Source organism: Mixophyes fleayi, chromosome 1 (assembly GCF_038048845.1).
Source record: "Mixophyes fleayi isolate aMixFle1 chromosome 1, aMixFle1.hap1, whole genome shotgun sequence".
NCBI lineage: Eukaryota > Metazoa > Chordata > Amphibia > Anura > Limnodynastidae > Mixophyes > Mixophyes fleayi.
Genome location: NC_134402.1, coordinates 443,891,689 through 443,908,894, shown reverse-complemented (window position 1 = coordinate 443,908,894; position 17,206 = coordinate 443,891,689). Strand labels below are relative to the sequence as shown.

Sequence of the window (17,206 nt, the reverse complement as noted above, 5' to 3'; positions counted from 1 at the left end):
GATTATTATTAATTCATTTTTGAAACACACAGTACATATATTTATATATTATATATAGAGAGAGATTTAACTTGTAGTTTGCAACTCATGACGTCAGGGAAACAACAGTGCGTGAGGTGCTCATATGCTGCTCTGGGGAATGTTACATAATCCACCACTCCCTGGCCCCTGGATATATCTCCACCCTATCCCTGCAGTGTTCTCTCTTCTGCCCTCTTCTCAAATAACTCTGCATTATGAACCTATTCTCTTCCCTGAACACTGACAACACACCGAACGGACCCCTGCAGTTCTAGGGAGCTGTCTGATGTGTATTTCATTTAATAAGCAGCTTGCTTGATACCCTTCTGTGGGCATATTCCATCTGAATCCAGAATACTGAGAGGTCAGAATTGGGTTTAATTATTAACTCACGATGCATTTACATGTGACAGTGTCTGTGTAATGTGACTGTATAGAAGAGTGTATCTGGTAACAATTTCTGTAGCATCTGGTGAGCATTTACATAAGACTGCAAATGACCTATTATTACTTTATACCTTTATAGCACCAACATATGTTGCAGTGCTGTACAAGGAGAGACAATTGAGCACACTGACCTGGTGTCTTACGGTCTCCTTGGTAATGGAACGATTCTGTGAAGATTTGCGGCTTCTAGAGATGACCTGTGTTCCACAAATTGTCATAATAGTTGTATTTATGGTGAATAACTCGCTTATTTTTTATTTTCTTTATTAAGCTGTCAGACCAATGAACTTTATTGTGTTGGCATTTCAGGCACTATATAAACACCTGAACTGACAGGGCAATTTGCTCTATAGGTTTTTCCATAACAGGTTGTGTATATAAAACATTTGCTAGATATACCATTTGTAGTATTTCTAAAATGTATATTGTCACAAACACCCCAGTCTGTCTAAGAAACAGCAATCTGAACAGCTGGTGTTACCTTAGTTAATTAACAATGAATACACCTTTTCTGCCACCACAAAGGATTTATTATGGTGTCCTTACGTTCACCAAAACCACTTATTAATTTTTCACACTTAAATCACATACACATGTAGCATGAGCCTCTCTGAGCTCCGTAAGTTCACAAAGAATCATGGAGAGGGATTTACTATGGCTTCCTTACGTTCACCAAAACCACTTAATAATATTTCACACTTGAATCAAATACATATTTAACATGAGCCTTCCTGGGCTTTGTAAATTCACAGAAAAGAATCACAGAGAAATGCTCTAGATTAAATATGTTTAACCTGAAAAATATTTCCAAGGCTTAATTACAAAAATTAATAACAAGACATACAAAATGTTGCAGAAATGAGTTTCAGAAAATAAAATAGGAAATAAAATCAGAGTTACTACTTATTAGTTAAGACCTGATGTGTGAGGGAACACAGTTGAGAAGGATGTGACATTTCAGTCTTGCTAGACTCCCTCAAAGAAATGAACACTGTACTGCTGATACAAGGGATTTTTAAACCATTTCCTGTTGGCTCTTCAGCCCCCACCTTAGGAAATTCACTTTCAATTAACTCAGATTGATTCCCAAAATGACATGGAGTGCCCCCCCCAAAAGTAAATTATCCATCACTAATATATATGCTTGGGCACCACAGAGAATCTCTCACCTCTGCTATTTATGTTGAAATGAAGTAACGAAGCTTTCTTAATTGCGACATAATTGCCGTCCAGTACCTGGGGAAGGTCTGCGAATGGTTACAGAGCTTTCCTTCTCAGTTCAGGGGTTAAATAGTTGGCCCACTTTAAACTGTCAGCAAGGCCTTTCACAGCCCCTCAGGAATGCATCAAGGTCACCCTCATTTTTCCAACACGGAAATTGGTCGCGCCTGGGTTATTTCCTACCCGGACTTCGGTCCACCAACTGACTGTTGAGTCTGGCTAGTTCCAGCTGGTGTTCACACTCGGCTTGACTCCCTGTCTGCAGCAGCACTGCGTTCGGCAGCCTTCCTGTCTGCTCGGTGTTCGGCAACCTCTTGTAGTTACTGGATCAGCCACAGTGAGGCTGTTTGAGAGCAGTATGAAGGTAACTGTCCAGGGTAGACTCCCCACTTGATTAAGGACTGCAATTTTTTCTTAAACTGCACTACACAGTGTACCACTGATGTTTCTGGGGTGATCCCTTCCCACTCTTCTCTAATCAAATCTGGTGCCCGTAGAGGAATTCAAAGGATGAGAAGCCAGTGGATTCCTCCGGTACCTCGCGGTATGCCAAGAGAAGGTGTGGCAGAAACCTCTCCCAGTCTCTTCCCTGTGACTTCACAAAAGTCCTAAGCATTTGTTTTAGGGTGCCATTAAGGTGCTCGCACAGCCCGTTGGCCTGCGGGTGATACGGGGAAGTAATTAAATGAATCCCCTGATTTTTATACAGACGCTGCATGAGGTTAGACATAAACTGGTTACCCTGATCCGTTAACATTTCTTGTGGGAAGCCCACCCTGGAGAAAATAGTTATAAGGGCTTCTGTTACCTTGTCTGAACGAATGGAGGAAAGAGCTACGGCTTCTGGGTACCTAGTAGCATAATCCACTACAGTCAGAATGTACTCTTTCCCTGATCTATTGGGAATAGCTAGGGGAGCCAAAATATCCACAGCAACCCGTTCAAAGGGTTCTGATATGACGGGCAGGGGCATAAGAGCGGGCCTCCCCACATCACCAGACTTCCCAACGACCTGGCACACATGGCACGAGGGACAGTAATTGGCTAAGTCAGTCAGCATGCCAGGCCAGAAAAAATTATGTACCAAATGATCTTTAGTTCTGGCAACAACCAAATGTCCTACTAGGGGTATTTAATGGGCCACTTTCAGCAACCCTTCCCTATAGGTTTGTGGTACAATGTGCTGTCTGACAGTAAATACATCTGGATGCATGCCCGGGACATTTTTCTCTCTATACAAAAGGCCATTTTTCCAAAAACTTCTGTCTTCTTCACGTTCAAAACAGGTTTGGCTGACTCTCCCCCTCACTGCTGATAAACTAAGATCAGTATTTTGTTCTGCCTTAAGGTATCACTTCCAGGATTGTCAGTGTGGAACACAGCATTGGGTGACTCATTCAAATCACTGCCTGAGCCTGCAATTTCTACAGTGAGGGATGGGGTTGGAGGGGGATTAGTTTTTAGTGAACTTCCCTCCACACTTTCCAGGGCTAATGCACAGCTCCTCTGTGCTGCTCTCATGGTCACTACTGCTAATACATTTGATACACTTTGGGACACCTTCAGAATTGGGTACAGGTAAATTGACCTGCTTACCTAAAACATTAGCAGACATTGTATCACATTTAGGCACAATCTCACACATTTTGCCCCCCCCCCACCCCAAAAGGTGCAGCAATAGCTGGTTTGGTTGACAGGGAACTCAAGGGTGATCCTCCAGGTTGCCTCCCTTTCCACGTAGTTTGCCCTGGTGCTCCCCAACTCTTCTTTGTTACAGGAGCCCTGGTCTTTGTGTACTTGTCGGCCAGGCTAGCAGCCACTTGCGCTGTCTTAGTGTCATGATTCACATCCCATTTCCTCACCTCAGCTGGGCACAGTGTGAGGAACTGCCCCTAGAGAATAAGATCCTTTAGCTTATCATAGTCCAGTACTTGCAATCCCTCAATCCGTTAATGGATGATAATTGCGCTAACAGTCCGGCATAAGTATCAGAGGGACTGCGCTTTGAGTTTCCGAATTTCCGCCGTTAAGCCTCAGGAGTTATGTTGAAACAAAGTAACAAGGCTTTCTTAATTGCGACACAATCGACGTCCAGTTCCCGGGGAAGGTCTGCAAACGGTTCCAAAGCTTTCTCTCTCAGTCCAGGGGTTAAATAACTGGCCCACTCACTGGGGTCCAGCTCAAACTGTCGGCAAGTCCTTTCAAAGCCCATCAGGAACGCATCAAGGTCATTTTCCAAAATGGGAAATTGGTCGCAGGTGGGTTCTTTGATACCCGGACCTCGGTCCACCGCCGGGCTGTTGAGTCTGGCTAGTTCCAGCTGGTGCTCACACTCGGCTTGATGCTAGGCAGGGGCAGCCTCCCTTTCTGCAGCAGTGCGGCATTCAGCAGCCTCTTTGTCTGCAGCAGCGCTGCGTTTGCCAACCTCCCTGTCTGCTCGACATTCGGCAACCTCTTGTAGTTACTGAATCAGCCGCAGTGAGGTTGCAGGGTCAGCATCCTTCAGCTGTTTGAGAGCAGTATGAAGGTAACTGTCCAGGGTAGACTCCCCACTTGATTCAACAGATGTATTTGCAGTAATGTCCAGTGCTGACTGTTCGTAAGAAGCAGAGAGGTTGTCTCCTGTCTACTCCAGCTTTTAGATTCTGATCAGGCAACATAAGCGCTTGAATCAGTTGCAAAAAGCTTGCCCTTTTTCATCTACTTATAGTCAGTGGCCATCCTGGACTTCACACTTCCACCAAATAAAATATAGAAAAGAAAAATAAGAAAAGGGGCAACAGTATCTCCTTTAAAATTTGTACGCCTTGAGCGTAATAACCTGTCAATTAGGATGCAGATTCTCTCGAGAATCACACCCCACTAATTCACTTAATTTCTTATGATATAAAGCTAAATATTATCAATGTCACCAAGCTGTCAACCAGTTTGTCACGAACACCCCAGCCTGTCTCAGATACAGCAATCTGAACAGTTGGTCATGACTGATCTTACCTTAGTTAATTAACAATGAATACATCTTTTCTGCTATCACAAAGGATTTACTATGGCTTCCTTACGTTCACCAAAGCCACTTATTAATATTTTACACTTAAATCACATACACATGTAGCATGAGCCTCCTTGGGCTTTGTAAATTCACAAAGAATCACAGAGAAATGCGCTAGATAAATGTGTTAAATCTGAAAATTATTTCCAAGGCTTATTTACAAAAATGAATAACAAGACATACCAAATGTTGCAAAAATGAGTTTCAGAAAATAAAATAGGAAATAAAATCAGAGTTACTACTTACTAGTTAAGACCTGATGTGTGAGGGAACACAGTTGAGAAGGATAGGACATTTCAGTCTTGATAGACTCCCTCAAAGAAATGAACACTGTACTACTGATACAAGACAGTTTTAAACCATTTCTTGTTGACATATAAACCTTAGGAATTTCACTTTCAATTAAGTCAGATTGATTCCCAAAATGACATGGAGTCCCCCGCCCCCCCCCCCCCTTGAAATAAATTATCTATCACTAAGATATATTATTGGGTACCTCAGAGAATCTCTCACCTCTGCTCTCTCTGCCTGGCTCAGTCTAACTCCTCTGCATACACAAACTACTCAGAGAGTTTATCTGTCTCTGGGCGTGGCTACTTTCACAAGACCACTGACACTTGCCTAGGTCAGACTCAGGTAAGTTAACAAAATACACTTTGAAAGGTTACTTAAAATACTCAGTGTGATACATAAATTCAACAGAAAATAACAGTCATTAGATATACTACATTTCGTCACATATATGCAGAATATTAATATTGTGATAAAGGGCAAAATTGTAGTCCACACTGAAAAAAAATACATACATTTTTGCACTGGTGCAAGTAGATTTAAATTAATAGTGGTACTGTACTTTCTGTGACAAAATGCTTTGGTCTGTTGCGTATACTGATGTCATTTGCTAGAGATAAGCCATGTAGGACAAGGAAGAGTAACATCTTCCTCCACTTTAAAGTGGTCTCTATATCCAACGGAATTCCTCTGAGGGCCGGTGATTGTAGCTGCGTCCGGTTGCAGTGGGTGTGGCTCATGCTAGTACCAGGAATGAGTTGTAGTTTCATATGGGCATGGCCAAGCCACAGTGGCTGATAGATAAGTATATTTATTTTTAAATCTTGTATGTGCTGTTGCATAGTGCTTGACACAAAGCTATGCTGTTATCCACAAATGGTGAAGAGCAATTAAACCAGAGGTGTCCAACCTTTTAGCTTCCCTGGGCCACATTGGAAGACGACGAGTTGGTTTGGGCCGCACATAAAATACAAACAAAATATACCACAAGGGTATGTAATGGGGAAGCCTAGGTGACCTCCCAAACATCATCATTGGCGGAACAAATTCCATAGCACCATACAGCAAGGAATAGAAACACTATTAACAACTATTTGCCAAATAGATTTCCTTTACATATGCATTTTCACTGGAATTTGTACTTGCGTCTTGTCATGCAATACCAAACGAAAGTGTATATGAGATCTAAGAAGCCAAAAAAAAATGCACATCTAAGGGAAGCATCAAATGCGGTGGAAACTCATAACTCCTCTTCCATATGTTGTTGTGTTTCCCCACTCTCACTGCATTTATTAAGTTTGTTCATATTTTCCTTATTACATTCACCTTATTATTCTGTTACTTCTCTTTACATTTCTCCTCTTTGGTATAACTCTTCTTGATGCACTGCTGCTGATCGCAAGTTCGCGCTGGTGATTCCTCTGTGCTGCCCTCCGCAATGGATGTTGGGCGTGATGAACTCACTGCGAGTGCCGCATGGAGGAGGAGACCAGGGAGGGAGCCGGAGCGCCAGCTGACGTGGCCGCTTGACCGTCAGGTAAGTATTTTCTTTTCTTTTTTTCATTAACAACGCTTCCCCCTTGCCACAACCAAAACTCCTGCTGGGCCACATTTACAGGTGCGCTGGACCGCATGCGGCCCGCGGGTTGGACAAGCCTGAATTAAACCATCAACTGCGTGAGATAGCTGAAATCTCAAAAAAGTGGCCATAAAAAAAACAAAACAGCCTTCAGACCATGATCAAGGCACTATTGATAAATAAACCCCTATGTATAAATTTGTGCCTTGTTGTTACCTTGGTTTGTATATGCATTTATACACACGTCCCCATATAAATTGCACTTAAGGAAAAAGGATGTGGCAGAAGGACCTCAAATCCACCAGAGGTGCTGCTGTTCTGCTCCTGAACTTTACACCATGCAATAGGAATTAATCTCCTTACCTGATTAGAACTGCACCTGTCTTACAGCTTCAAATACCTGCTTCAATCTGTGCTCTGTGCAGTCCATCGTTTATCCCTGTCTGCTGCTTGTTTCTCCCTGTTCCTGTGTTTGCTATACTGCTGCTTGATCTCTCGTTGTGACCTCGGCCTGATTACCGGTTTACGCCTATTCGCTTGTGACCCTGAATTCTGCCTGGATACTGGAAACTGCTAGAACTCTTGTTGCACCTGACCTCGGCCTGATTACTGATTTATGCTGGTTTGCTTGTGGCCCTGAATTCTGCCTGGACACTGGTTTCTGCTTGAACTTTTGTTGCTCAGACCTCTGCCTGGTCCCTGGACTCAGCTACTCAGTTTGTCTGCTTCCCTGGACAGCCTCGTGACTCCTGGCAATTGCGTAACTAATTATACTTGTCCCTGCATTTTTAACTGTATCTATCATTGCTTGGAACCTTTTGCTCAGTGGAATTTCCTGCCATTCATTACACCTGTTCATATCTGTATATTGGAGTTATATCTGTTTATACTGCTACCTGAAAATCTGCATATCCTACGAATTGAGTCCTTGTTCATATATTTCCCTGAATAAAGACATTTGGTTTATTATACTTCTGTTACCGCTTCCTGAATCTGCTAGGAATCATAACACAGGGAGAGTGTGTTGCCCGGCCACTTTGATTGTGTTTTAAAACACAATCAGAGCAGCCTGCCTCTGCCGAATGGACCTGCACACAGTGTGCAGCCGCAGGCAGCAACCACCTACTAGCAATTGAACCAATCGCCCCACCCACCCCCCGGATCCGCCTGTGGATACCCCCCGGCCCCCTTTATCTGTGCTAGTAACAACTCCTGCTAGGGAGACCTGGGATGCCCCTATCTATGCCTTAACATCTGGTGACTGCTGTGTATCTCTGCATGCAGTTACTTGGTAGTTGCTGTCCAAGTCTGAGAGATTTGGACCCAATACTCCATTGTCACATCCTGCTTCAGGGGCTCTGATTGAAGATTGTCCGGTATGGTGGCGCTGAGGAGGAGTGTGAAGATACTCCCCGGAGACTATACATTCTGTTTGGTCAGATTGTAGTCTGCAATTAAGGACTTCACCTGTTGAGACTGCTGTGACATCTCGGAGGCATCACTCGGGAGCTGTGACCACTGAGGAAGGCTAGAGAGACTGAGCAAATACCCTGCATTCGATTGTGGTGATATAGTTCATTCAATTTACTTGGAAGAAAAGTATTGCAAAAGAGATTGGTGTTCTGTCATTAACCAGTTTTAGTTCAATATTACAGTACTTTTATTTGCAGTTAATACTCTTCACTGCCACCTGGTGGTCAGCATCTAATTTTGTAACATTTGTAAATTCAGCCTGTAGAGAAATACTATACAATACTGTCATCTAGTGGTAAACTCTGAGATAGTATCATTACTTAAATATATTATATTTATCGCATAGATATGCTGACCTAGAGTATCACAAAGCATTATCTTATTGTTCTGATTTTGAAGACTGGTAGTTGAGTTTGTGCCTCACTAACTCAGCTTCCACCTATAAATAATATTTGCAAATATTTATACTTTGCTAAAACATATTTAAAATACACTATATTGACCGCACCACAATTATTAAAATTTGGTTCAACTAGCAGGCCAGCTGTGTGTAGGGTCCAGTGGTAGGGGATGTGGACCCAGGGGTTACGCTCTACTTAGTGAGTGATTTTTTTATGTAAGTTCCGGGGGAAGTGGGTACGGAACTGTTCAAAGGAGCCTTATAATACACTGCAAATTTTGGGTATTTTATGTCCACATTTTTATTAATCTACTTCAGTTGTCCCCGGGTAGATTGTTTAAACCTGACTGCTAATACTAGCATTTTTGCTTCACCTTATTATTTTGAACTTATTGAGATATTTTCAGGGTGTAAAAACTGACGATCCATGTATACTAACTATATTATATTGCCTCTTATATCGTATTGTACTGTGATAATTTACCAAGTTTACAAACTACAGTACAGGGTGGCCGTCAGCTGGTGATTTTAAAAACACTACTTGAGTTATTGTCTCAATAACTAGAGACCATTACCCTGTCTTCTCGTGGTTGAAGAAAAAGTAGATTAACTTGTTAATTGACACACTGTAACTATTCACAATATTGTGTTAGTATTTTGATATTGTCCCCTCTCTTCAGGCTATATTAACATATATTCTTGTTTATATTGATAAAATGTAATTTCGATCAGATTTCTTTAGGGGGGAGTCATTTTCAGATCTTTTACAAAAAATAAATAAATAATAATAATTGAATACTGCGTGACATGTGATCGTGAGAGGAGAAATGTTGTGAGTAATTAATTATCGAGATTGCTAATAGGTATCAAGAGCCGCCACTTGGATGATCAACATAAGTCCTAGAAGCAGACGACATGAAGGGAACAATATCTTAAATCATATAATTCCCCTCATCACAGCATCATGATGGGTTTAATGTCTTTTCATTATTGTCCACGCTGTCATGCAGTCGATGCAGATTTATTCCATCGTCGTCAGTCGTCAGTTCATCAGTTGTCCTTCCTTTTGGTAGGTACTAACTGTTGGCATGTAGGAGCGCCTTTCTCCGTCTCCTTGTCCGTTGGCATGGCAACCCTGCTTATCCCAAGTGGTCCAGGAGGAGAAAGGAAGTGGGGCAGTCTGTGAATGTCTGTTTTGCGCTAAAGCGCATGCGCGGATGTCCAAAACTGGAAGCTCGGCTTTTCGCGCTGTTCCTCCACCAGCCTTGATATGGACCAGTCGCAGTTTTAGTATCTCTATTGCCTGAACTTCTGTACTGCAACAGTGAGTAACTGTATACTACTGTGTTATCATCTTTAATAAACAGCAACTTGTTTAAGTTACAAAAGTGTTGTGGCTTTACATCCACATTAACACCGCTGAAAACCTTTAGTAACATCAGAATGTGATTATCCAGATAATTGTCACATAATTGTCACATACCCAATAAAACTTGCACCAGCTTAGCTAAGTTTAAGGATCCTAATGGCCATGCAACATCTAAGTATCTTAAAGAGCTCTGGAAGGTACATATAGGGTGAATCTAGCCCACTTTCGCCTGAGTTTGAGTTGACACAATTCTCTTTTAGTGTTACGAGCTGCCGCGGTGCTCATAGCCGCCGCTGCGACTCGCTCTGTGCTGCCCAGCGTACCGGCCGTCTCCTTGACGACCGGGACATCACTTCCGAATCTGGCCCAACCGTTGCTAAGGCAACGGTTGGACGCCAATCCTTTCAGCGCGAGCTTATTAATGTCTATTTATTTATTAGGCAGACGCTGTGGGTATTTCCAGAGCTAGGTTGCATTTAGTACTTAAGGCAGGGTGGGCTTTGCTGATTTTATTTCCTCTGACCATCCATTGCCTTCTCTGCTGTCTCCAGGCCTGCAGCCGTGGTTTAGTATAACGAACCTACACTACATTGGAGATAAGTCATGGGGGCATCCGAGTACCTGTGAGTGCAATTAGCTCTACGGGAAAGGCGGCTGCTATAGATGAAGACCTCCGTCTATCAGTTCTGCAGGTTCGTTATCTGACCAGGCAGCCTAACATTTAGTTTAAATTACAACTGTCATAAAAGTGTAAATAAACCGCATACTTGCCTAGTTCTCATACCTTGCTTCTGGTGTCACCATTTGCTTCAGGCAAGGCAAAGTGTATAAAGAATAAAGATACAATTTGCACCAGCAATGTATGTCACCGCCCACCTTGCACCATTTTGGGAGAATTGCGTGCTCTCCCGGGAGTCTGAGAGATCTCGCTCTAATTTGGGAATCCTGAACATTCTGATGACTAAGCAACTGTGATGCTCTGTCAGGTCCTTATCAACTTAAAAGTAAGTCTGTATAACTCAACACTTTGTAATCCTTATTCTATTAGGTTCACTTGAAACTTTGCTACAGCGATATGCTAATTAATCTCAATATAGCTTCTCCTTTTAAATCACAGAGAATCTCTTTACAACAGATGTTTGAATACTTCGGCAAAAGAGTTTATGAGAAAATATAGTGTCAATAGAAACTATATTTGTCAATCCTTGTATAATTTTGTCCCACAATAATATGCATTGTCAGGGATAAGCCCCCTCTAGCTACTCCCTGATTAGATATCTTATCATGTATTCCAACAGTCATACAATATATCACCTCTATTTTGTCAGGAGACTGCTCCAGAACCCTTTTATCGGTTACAAACCGCCCTCTGCGCACTTGTGACTTGGAAACAGAACTATTAAATTGTTAGATTTAATATACAAAAAGTATAATGCTTACAGAGAATAAAAAAAACAGTTAAAGATTTGACATACAAGTAAAAAATTGCAAACAGTTATAAAAACAAATGGAATTAAAGTACAGGGCATAACTTACTTATCGTAATCTGTATGCCTGGGGGTAGGCAGAAAAGATGAACAGTCCTTCAATTAGATTGATCCCCAAGAAACTAACAACTTGACCCTTCCCAACACAGGCTTTTTAAAAATGAAAGGGGACATTCTTCACAGTGGAGTGTTAAAACTAACAGGAGGGCAGGGATGTCCCCTGGGTGTCACTATAGTTTTCTCACAAATATTTCCGAAGTTTTGCACTTTGGGTAATTCTTCACAGGTATATCCCAGAGACATAACTCCCCCTTCAATAAACCTGTCATAATCTCCCGCACATTTAAATACCAAACATGATGGAATTATGACAATGTGACATACCTTTTCCAAAGATATGTGATTATAGCTCTTACTGGATACTGCCAATACCTGTCAATCTCAACCCTGGTGTGATTTCTGCTCCTCAGTATGGAGTGCCATCCAGATTTCCCAAAATATGAACTATGAAGACATTTTCCTTTGAAGTCCATATTTCTATATACCTGTATAGGCATTCAAGTGTGGCCTTTGTCTCCAAGATTCTCACCTAGGAATATGGCTCTCCCATTTACATCTAGTGGTTCCATGTGTTTACACTACCTATTGAAAGGAAGTCAATTAGGAAGTGAAACACATAATCAAAAACAATGGATGTTCGTGATCTGCATTTCTTAAGCAGGTTTCCTCAACCTAATTACCGCCTACTGGGCTAATTGACCAAATGTTTTAACACATTTGGTCAAACATTTCTTATTTCATATCTGGGTTGAAAATCAGGTTCACTTTTATGTATTAATGCAATATTTTATTTGGGGCCTGACATTTAATATTCTATTTCATCATATCAGATTTTATGCTCTCATCCTGACATGCATGTTTAAACAATATCTATGCGTTGCTTCTTTGCAGAGCAGCAGCTGCAGATGCCAATACAATAATCCCATTGAAATCCATAAGATCTGTAATTCACATCACGGTGATTTTGGGGCCATATTTTGGCCAGCTTAAGCTGCGCTAGATCATTCAAAACTTGTTGCTGAACTTGTTATGTTCATTACTGCACATTTGTATTTGGTTGCTAAATATACAAGGTAAACGTTGTAGCTATGAGTTCATTAAAGGTGGTCCTCATCCCTTATTCAATTTTAAATGAAAAATCAGATCACATTTTAGATTAAATTCCTGCAGCATTACAGGTAATTTTTAAGGGTTCATAATCTTTCTCTTTCCACTGTACTGTATTTTATAATGTAACATCATTATGTATTGTCCCTCATTTAAGATTGATCCTGTTTTCCTGGATCTTCAGACATGATTGGTCTCGCAGTCACACCGGAGAGCTCGTTAGCGGATGAGCCGGTGAAGATCCAAGCTTGGGGTCTCCCATCACAGAAGGTAATCACTCTGAGAGCATGGCTGAAGGATGAGAAAGGGCAGATTTTTTACTCCAGAGCTTTCTATACGACTGATACGGAGGGGAAAGTAAATCTGGAGAGCTCGCCAGCGATTGGCGGAGATTTTCAAGGCGTGTATCCTATGGGATTGTTCTGGTCTCTGAAGCCAATTATCCCATTCTTGAGATTGATAAAACGTGATGTGATGGGAAGTCCCTTCCATATTCATCTGGAGCTCTATTCTGGTATGGTGATAAGTCCACTTCCTGAAGAAACTCCTGTTGTCAGTAAAGTTGTGGAAAGATGGTACGTGACTCCCGGGGTACAGAGACTGCAGATAAGAGAAGGAAGGGTCAGAGGAACACTCTTTCTCCCTCCAGGTAGGCAAATAAAGAACTTCATTGCAGTAGCTGTTACTTCTGAGCATGCCGTTTATAAGTCCATGCTTGGTCATACAGGTTTGCTTCCTGCATCTTCTAGGCTGGGATTTTGTTTTACGTATCCTGTGACTGTTGGGATTTTTTCTATATCTCAACAAGCATAGATAGGGCTGATTGGTATTCTGCATTAAACAAATTAATGGGAACAGTATAATTAGAATGTACTCTCAGCAGACACCAGCAAAAGTTTACGGGTCAGTTCAACCCGACAGAGATTTCCAGTATTGTTCTGTAAAGCTTACTACCCACTGATCTTGACCATTGCAGGCAACCCATGGAGAATCAACACAAAGCATATAGTGCCTATTTCTCCAAGTACTCCACATTTTTTAAAAATTAGCCCGTAGAGGCCAGACACAACACCTCTAGTAAGATGCTTGTAAGGGATATGTAGCTTAGAAGTTACAGTTACTTTTGACTCGCACCTCAATGATGTCATTAAATGCAGGTGGACTGTTTAGCTGTATTTTGATGGAACATCATATAAAATGTCTGCTTTCTTTTGTTTTAGGTGAATTGGCATAATAAACAGAAGAAACATGACTGAGGAATTGTTTTGTGTCCTTATTTGACAGGTGAAGGTCCCTTCCCGGGAGTTATTGACATGTTTGGTGGTATTGGAGGTCTACTGGAGTTTCGTAGTAGTCTCCTTGCCAGCCGTGGATTCGCCTCGCTTGCTTTGGCCTATTTTGGCTATGATGATCTTCCAATATATCTACCCCATGTGGATCTAACATATTTTGAAGAAGCCGCTAAGTTTCTACAAAGTCATCCAAAAGTAAGTTACATTTGTTCCTTTATGTTAACAAAATAAACTTTAAATCTTTATTTCACTCCTGCATCATATGTAACACTGTCTGTATTCTAAAAAAGGCAAGTTTGTCTTGACAATCCATCGCCACTTTCAATTTCCCCTGCGGAAGACTCTCTGGCTGCGCTAGATCCCTCACGGATGAACAGAAAAAAAGCTTTGTTGAGGACAATGGTCTTTGCCGGGGCGTAATGAGCAGCCCCATCATGGCAAATTGCTGTGGTACTTCTTTATGTATCGCTGCAATTTGCAACTATACATGTTGATAGTTACCACACTGGGGTCGTAAATACACCCATATGTCTTTTACTGTAATTTTAATACAATTAAACTACACTGCATCTGCAAATGTTCTCGTTCAAATAGGTTGTGATATAATTTCTTTACACAGGACCTGTCCAAGTACAATATTAATATGCTGTTTTAACAATCATTCTATTTCAAATGTCTAATCAGTGACATGGTCCCTTATGTATGTAAGGAGCTGACGATTGTCTTCAGATGTTCCAGTCCTGTCTTGCAGCGTGAAGTTGCTCCTTTCATGTGCACTACACGGGAGCAGGTGTACTTAGCACAGGTGAAAGTTTACGCTGCGACTTTGTTGTTTCACAAGTGGGTTTCCCATGTAGTCACTGGCTCTTTTACCACTGTAAACAGTGGCAGGATCAGCCTCTGCCAATGTAAAGATGCTTGTGATAGTGCAGAATGTCTTTAGTATAACTGTTTTCAATAAGCAACGCATTTCACCCTATTCTATTCAGAGCTTCCTCAGGAATAACATATGTAGATATAATAGGGTGAAATGCGTATGGTCATGTGCAATAGTGATAGTTGCATATAGATGTGCTTGCATTTTAGGCTAATGAAAATTTCTGCAGACATTATACAGTGTTTTAAGACAGAGACAAGAAGGAATGGATTGTTCCGTACCTTATCTCAGCCTCAGCCTTATCTCAGCCGTTGTATTTCTTTCAGGTGTCGGGAGCTGGAGTTGGAGTTATCGGTATATGCAAAGGAGCAGAGATAGGTCTGGCTATGGCTACTTATTTGCCCCAGGTTCTTGCTACAGTATGCATCAATGGAACCAATGCTGTGAATGGCAACACATTTAGCTATGGTGATCTCTTTCTGAACGGAATGCCCTACCAAGCGGAAAGGTTTCTGGTCACAGACATTGGGGCCCTCACACTTACTAACGCAATGAAAGACCCAAGAAAGCCAGAACACCAGGACTCTGTATTTCCTGTGGAGAAAGCCAGGGGTTCCATCCTCTTCTTGGTGGGAGATAAAGACCAGAATTATAACAGTTTGTTTTTTGCTAAGGAAGCAATGGCGAGGGCAGAAAAGTATGGTAAGAAGGATGTCTATATGCAGTGTTACCCAGGGGCTGGGCATCTCCTAGAGCCCCCAGGTTCCCCTTTTTGTCCAGTGTCCCAATCTCCTTTCTTCCCAATTCCTTTGATGTGGGGCGGGGAGCTCCTGGCTCACTGCAGAGCACAGGAAATCAGCTGGAGAGAGATGCAGGACTTTCTGCGCAAACACATACCATGCTCTCGCCGGAATAAATTATGATGTTGTTAATTTCAACAGTTTAAACCAGTTGCCAAAGAAAAGGTGGGGAGATCTAACTGCTGCTATGGCTGTGAGTGCCAGGCATGGAGAGTATAAAGAAGTTGATTTTGATGCATGGTTTGGATTGAAAGGACTGTCTGACCCTCAACTCTATATATACATTCATACACACACACACATATATATATATATACTTCTATATACATATTGGTATGTATACATACATATATATATATACTTCCATACACATATTGGTATACATATATATATATATATATATGTATAGTAAGATATATATGGTGAAGGGCGGCGCCTTCAGGTGTATACAATGTATATAAACATATAAGCACAGATGTACACAAAGTAGTCCAGAGGAGTTAGAACAGGACGGTGTCTGAATAAATGCACCGCAGGTGACTCATAAATACTGTAGTGCAGGATAAAGTTGATCTGTAATTGATCGTGCAGAATAATAAAGGTGGTGTGCGTACCAGATATATAAAATCAAACCGCTTATCTGTATAGTAGCTCCTTAGAAATCCCGGAGTATGATCTGCAACCAATTCTCCTTAACGATGGATAAAATGTATGTTCTAAAACAACCGCGACACCAAACTTATCCGCTCATCTGAAAAATTGTTTTCCACGTCCTTTGGCAAAATGATTATTGCATCCGAAAGGTACAGAAGTCATAGGCATGCTTAAGTATGTCACCCTAATAACAAATGTAATGTATATAAATATATATGTATATATATATATATATATATATATATATATATATATATATGTATATATATGTATCCCTGGGATCCTCTTTTAGCACACACACACACACAGGTGTTCCACATGGGTGTGATATTGGTTTTGCTTTGCTGTGATTTGTTTGTAGTGCTTGGGGTGGAGGATAAAGTCACTACCTGTATGTGTGGGTGAGACCACCGATGCCAGTAAGTGGCCGGCTTGCAGACAGGGAAGTAATGTCTAGCCAGATGTAGGTGGTGGGGATTTTTGGTGTTACTGTTTCTGGATGACTGCTGTAGCATTGCTGAAACTGTTTATCATCCTGACAACTGCTAATAAACAGTTAAATGGTGCAGCATACCTGTGTCGGATTCCTGTGAATGCTCTACTTTCTCACAATATATAAATATATATATATATATATATATATATATATATATATATATATATAGTGATAAACACACTGGAATACTGTGTTTGACCTAAATTTTTGTCTGCAGTTAAACAGTTTGCTAAGAGCTGTTGGCCTTCAGTAAAAACTGGAAACTGGTAAAGGGTTCTTGAGGTTATGGATGTAGAGTGAGGGCGGGCTTCATCCACTAGGCCCCATTTCAGGTCTTTTGGGCCTCCAGCCTGAGGATAGGCTGATTAGCACTTGCACCTGTGTAAGGGTGTGAAAAAGCCATCAAGCTAGACATCCTCTCTGCTCTGCCTGGGCGAAGGGACTGCAGAGTCCCAGAGCTTTCACTGTCCTTATTGTATCCTAGGAGTAGTTTTATTCCCATATGTGGCAATATGTTTAAACTGACTGTGTTTCTCATTAAATAGTGCTTCACTAAAATAGGTATTTTAACAGTTCAAAGTGT

General features: G+C 41.4%; 1 protein-coding gene across 4 annotated transcripts; it reads left to right on the top strand.

Moving 5' to 3' along the window:
* The first annotated feature begins 248 nt into the window (after positions 1-248).
* Positions 249-16,074, top strand: LOC142101296 (acyl-coenzyme A amino acid N-acyltransferase 1-like). 4 transcript variants are annotated; one of them, XM_075185667.1, is made up of 5 exons: positions 10,266-10,542; positions 10,664-10,854; positions 12,662-13,153; positions 13,789-13,991; positions 15,000-16,074. In XM_075185667.1, exons 3-5 carry the CDS (start codon positions 12,691-12,693, stop codon positions 15,594-15,596), a joined length of 1,263 nt encoding a protein of 420 aa, XP_075041768.1. In that variant the 5' UTR covers positions 10,266-10,542; positions 10,664-10,854; positions 12,662-12,690; the 3' UTR covers positions 15,597-16,074. The 4 variants fall into 4 exon arrangements, with proteins under 4 accessions (XP_075041777.1, XP_075041785.1, XP_075041768.1 ...); XM_075185676.1 differs by lacking the exons at positions 10,266-10,542; positions 10,664-10,854 and adding an exon at positions 249-385; XM_075185684.1 differs by lacking the exons at positions 10,266-10,542; positions 10,664-10,854 and adding an exon at positions 6,393-6,566.
* Positions 16,075-17,206: the final 1,132 nt, after the last annotated feature.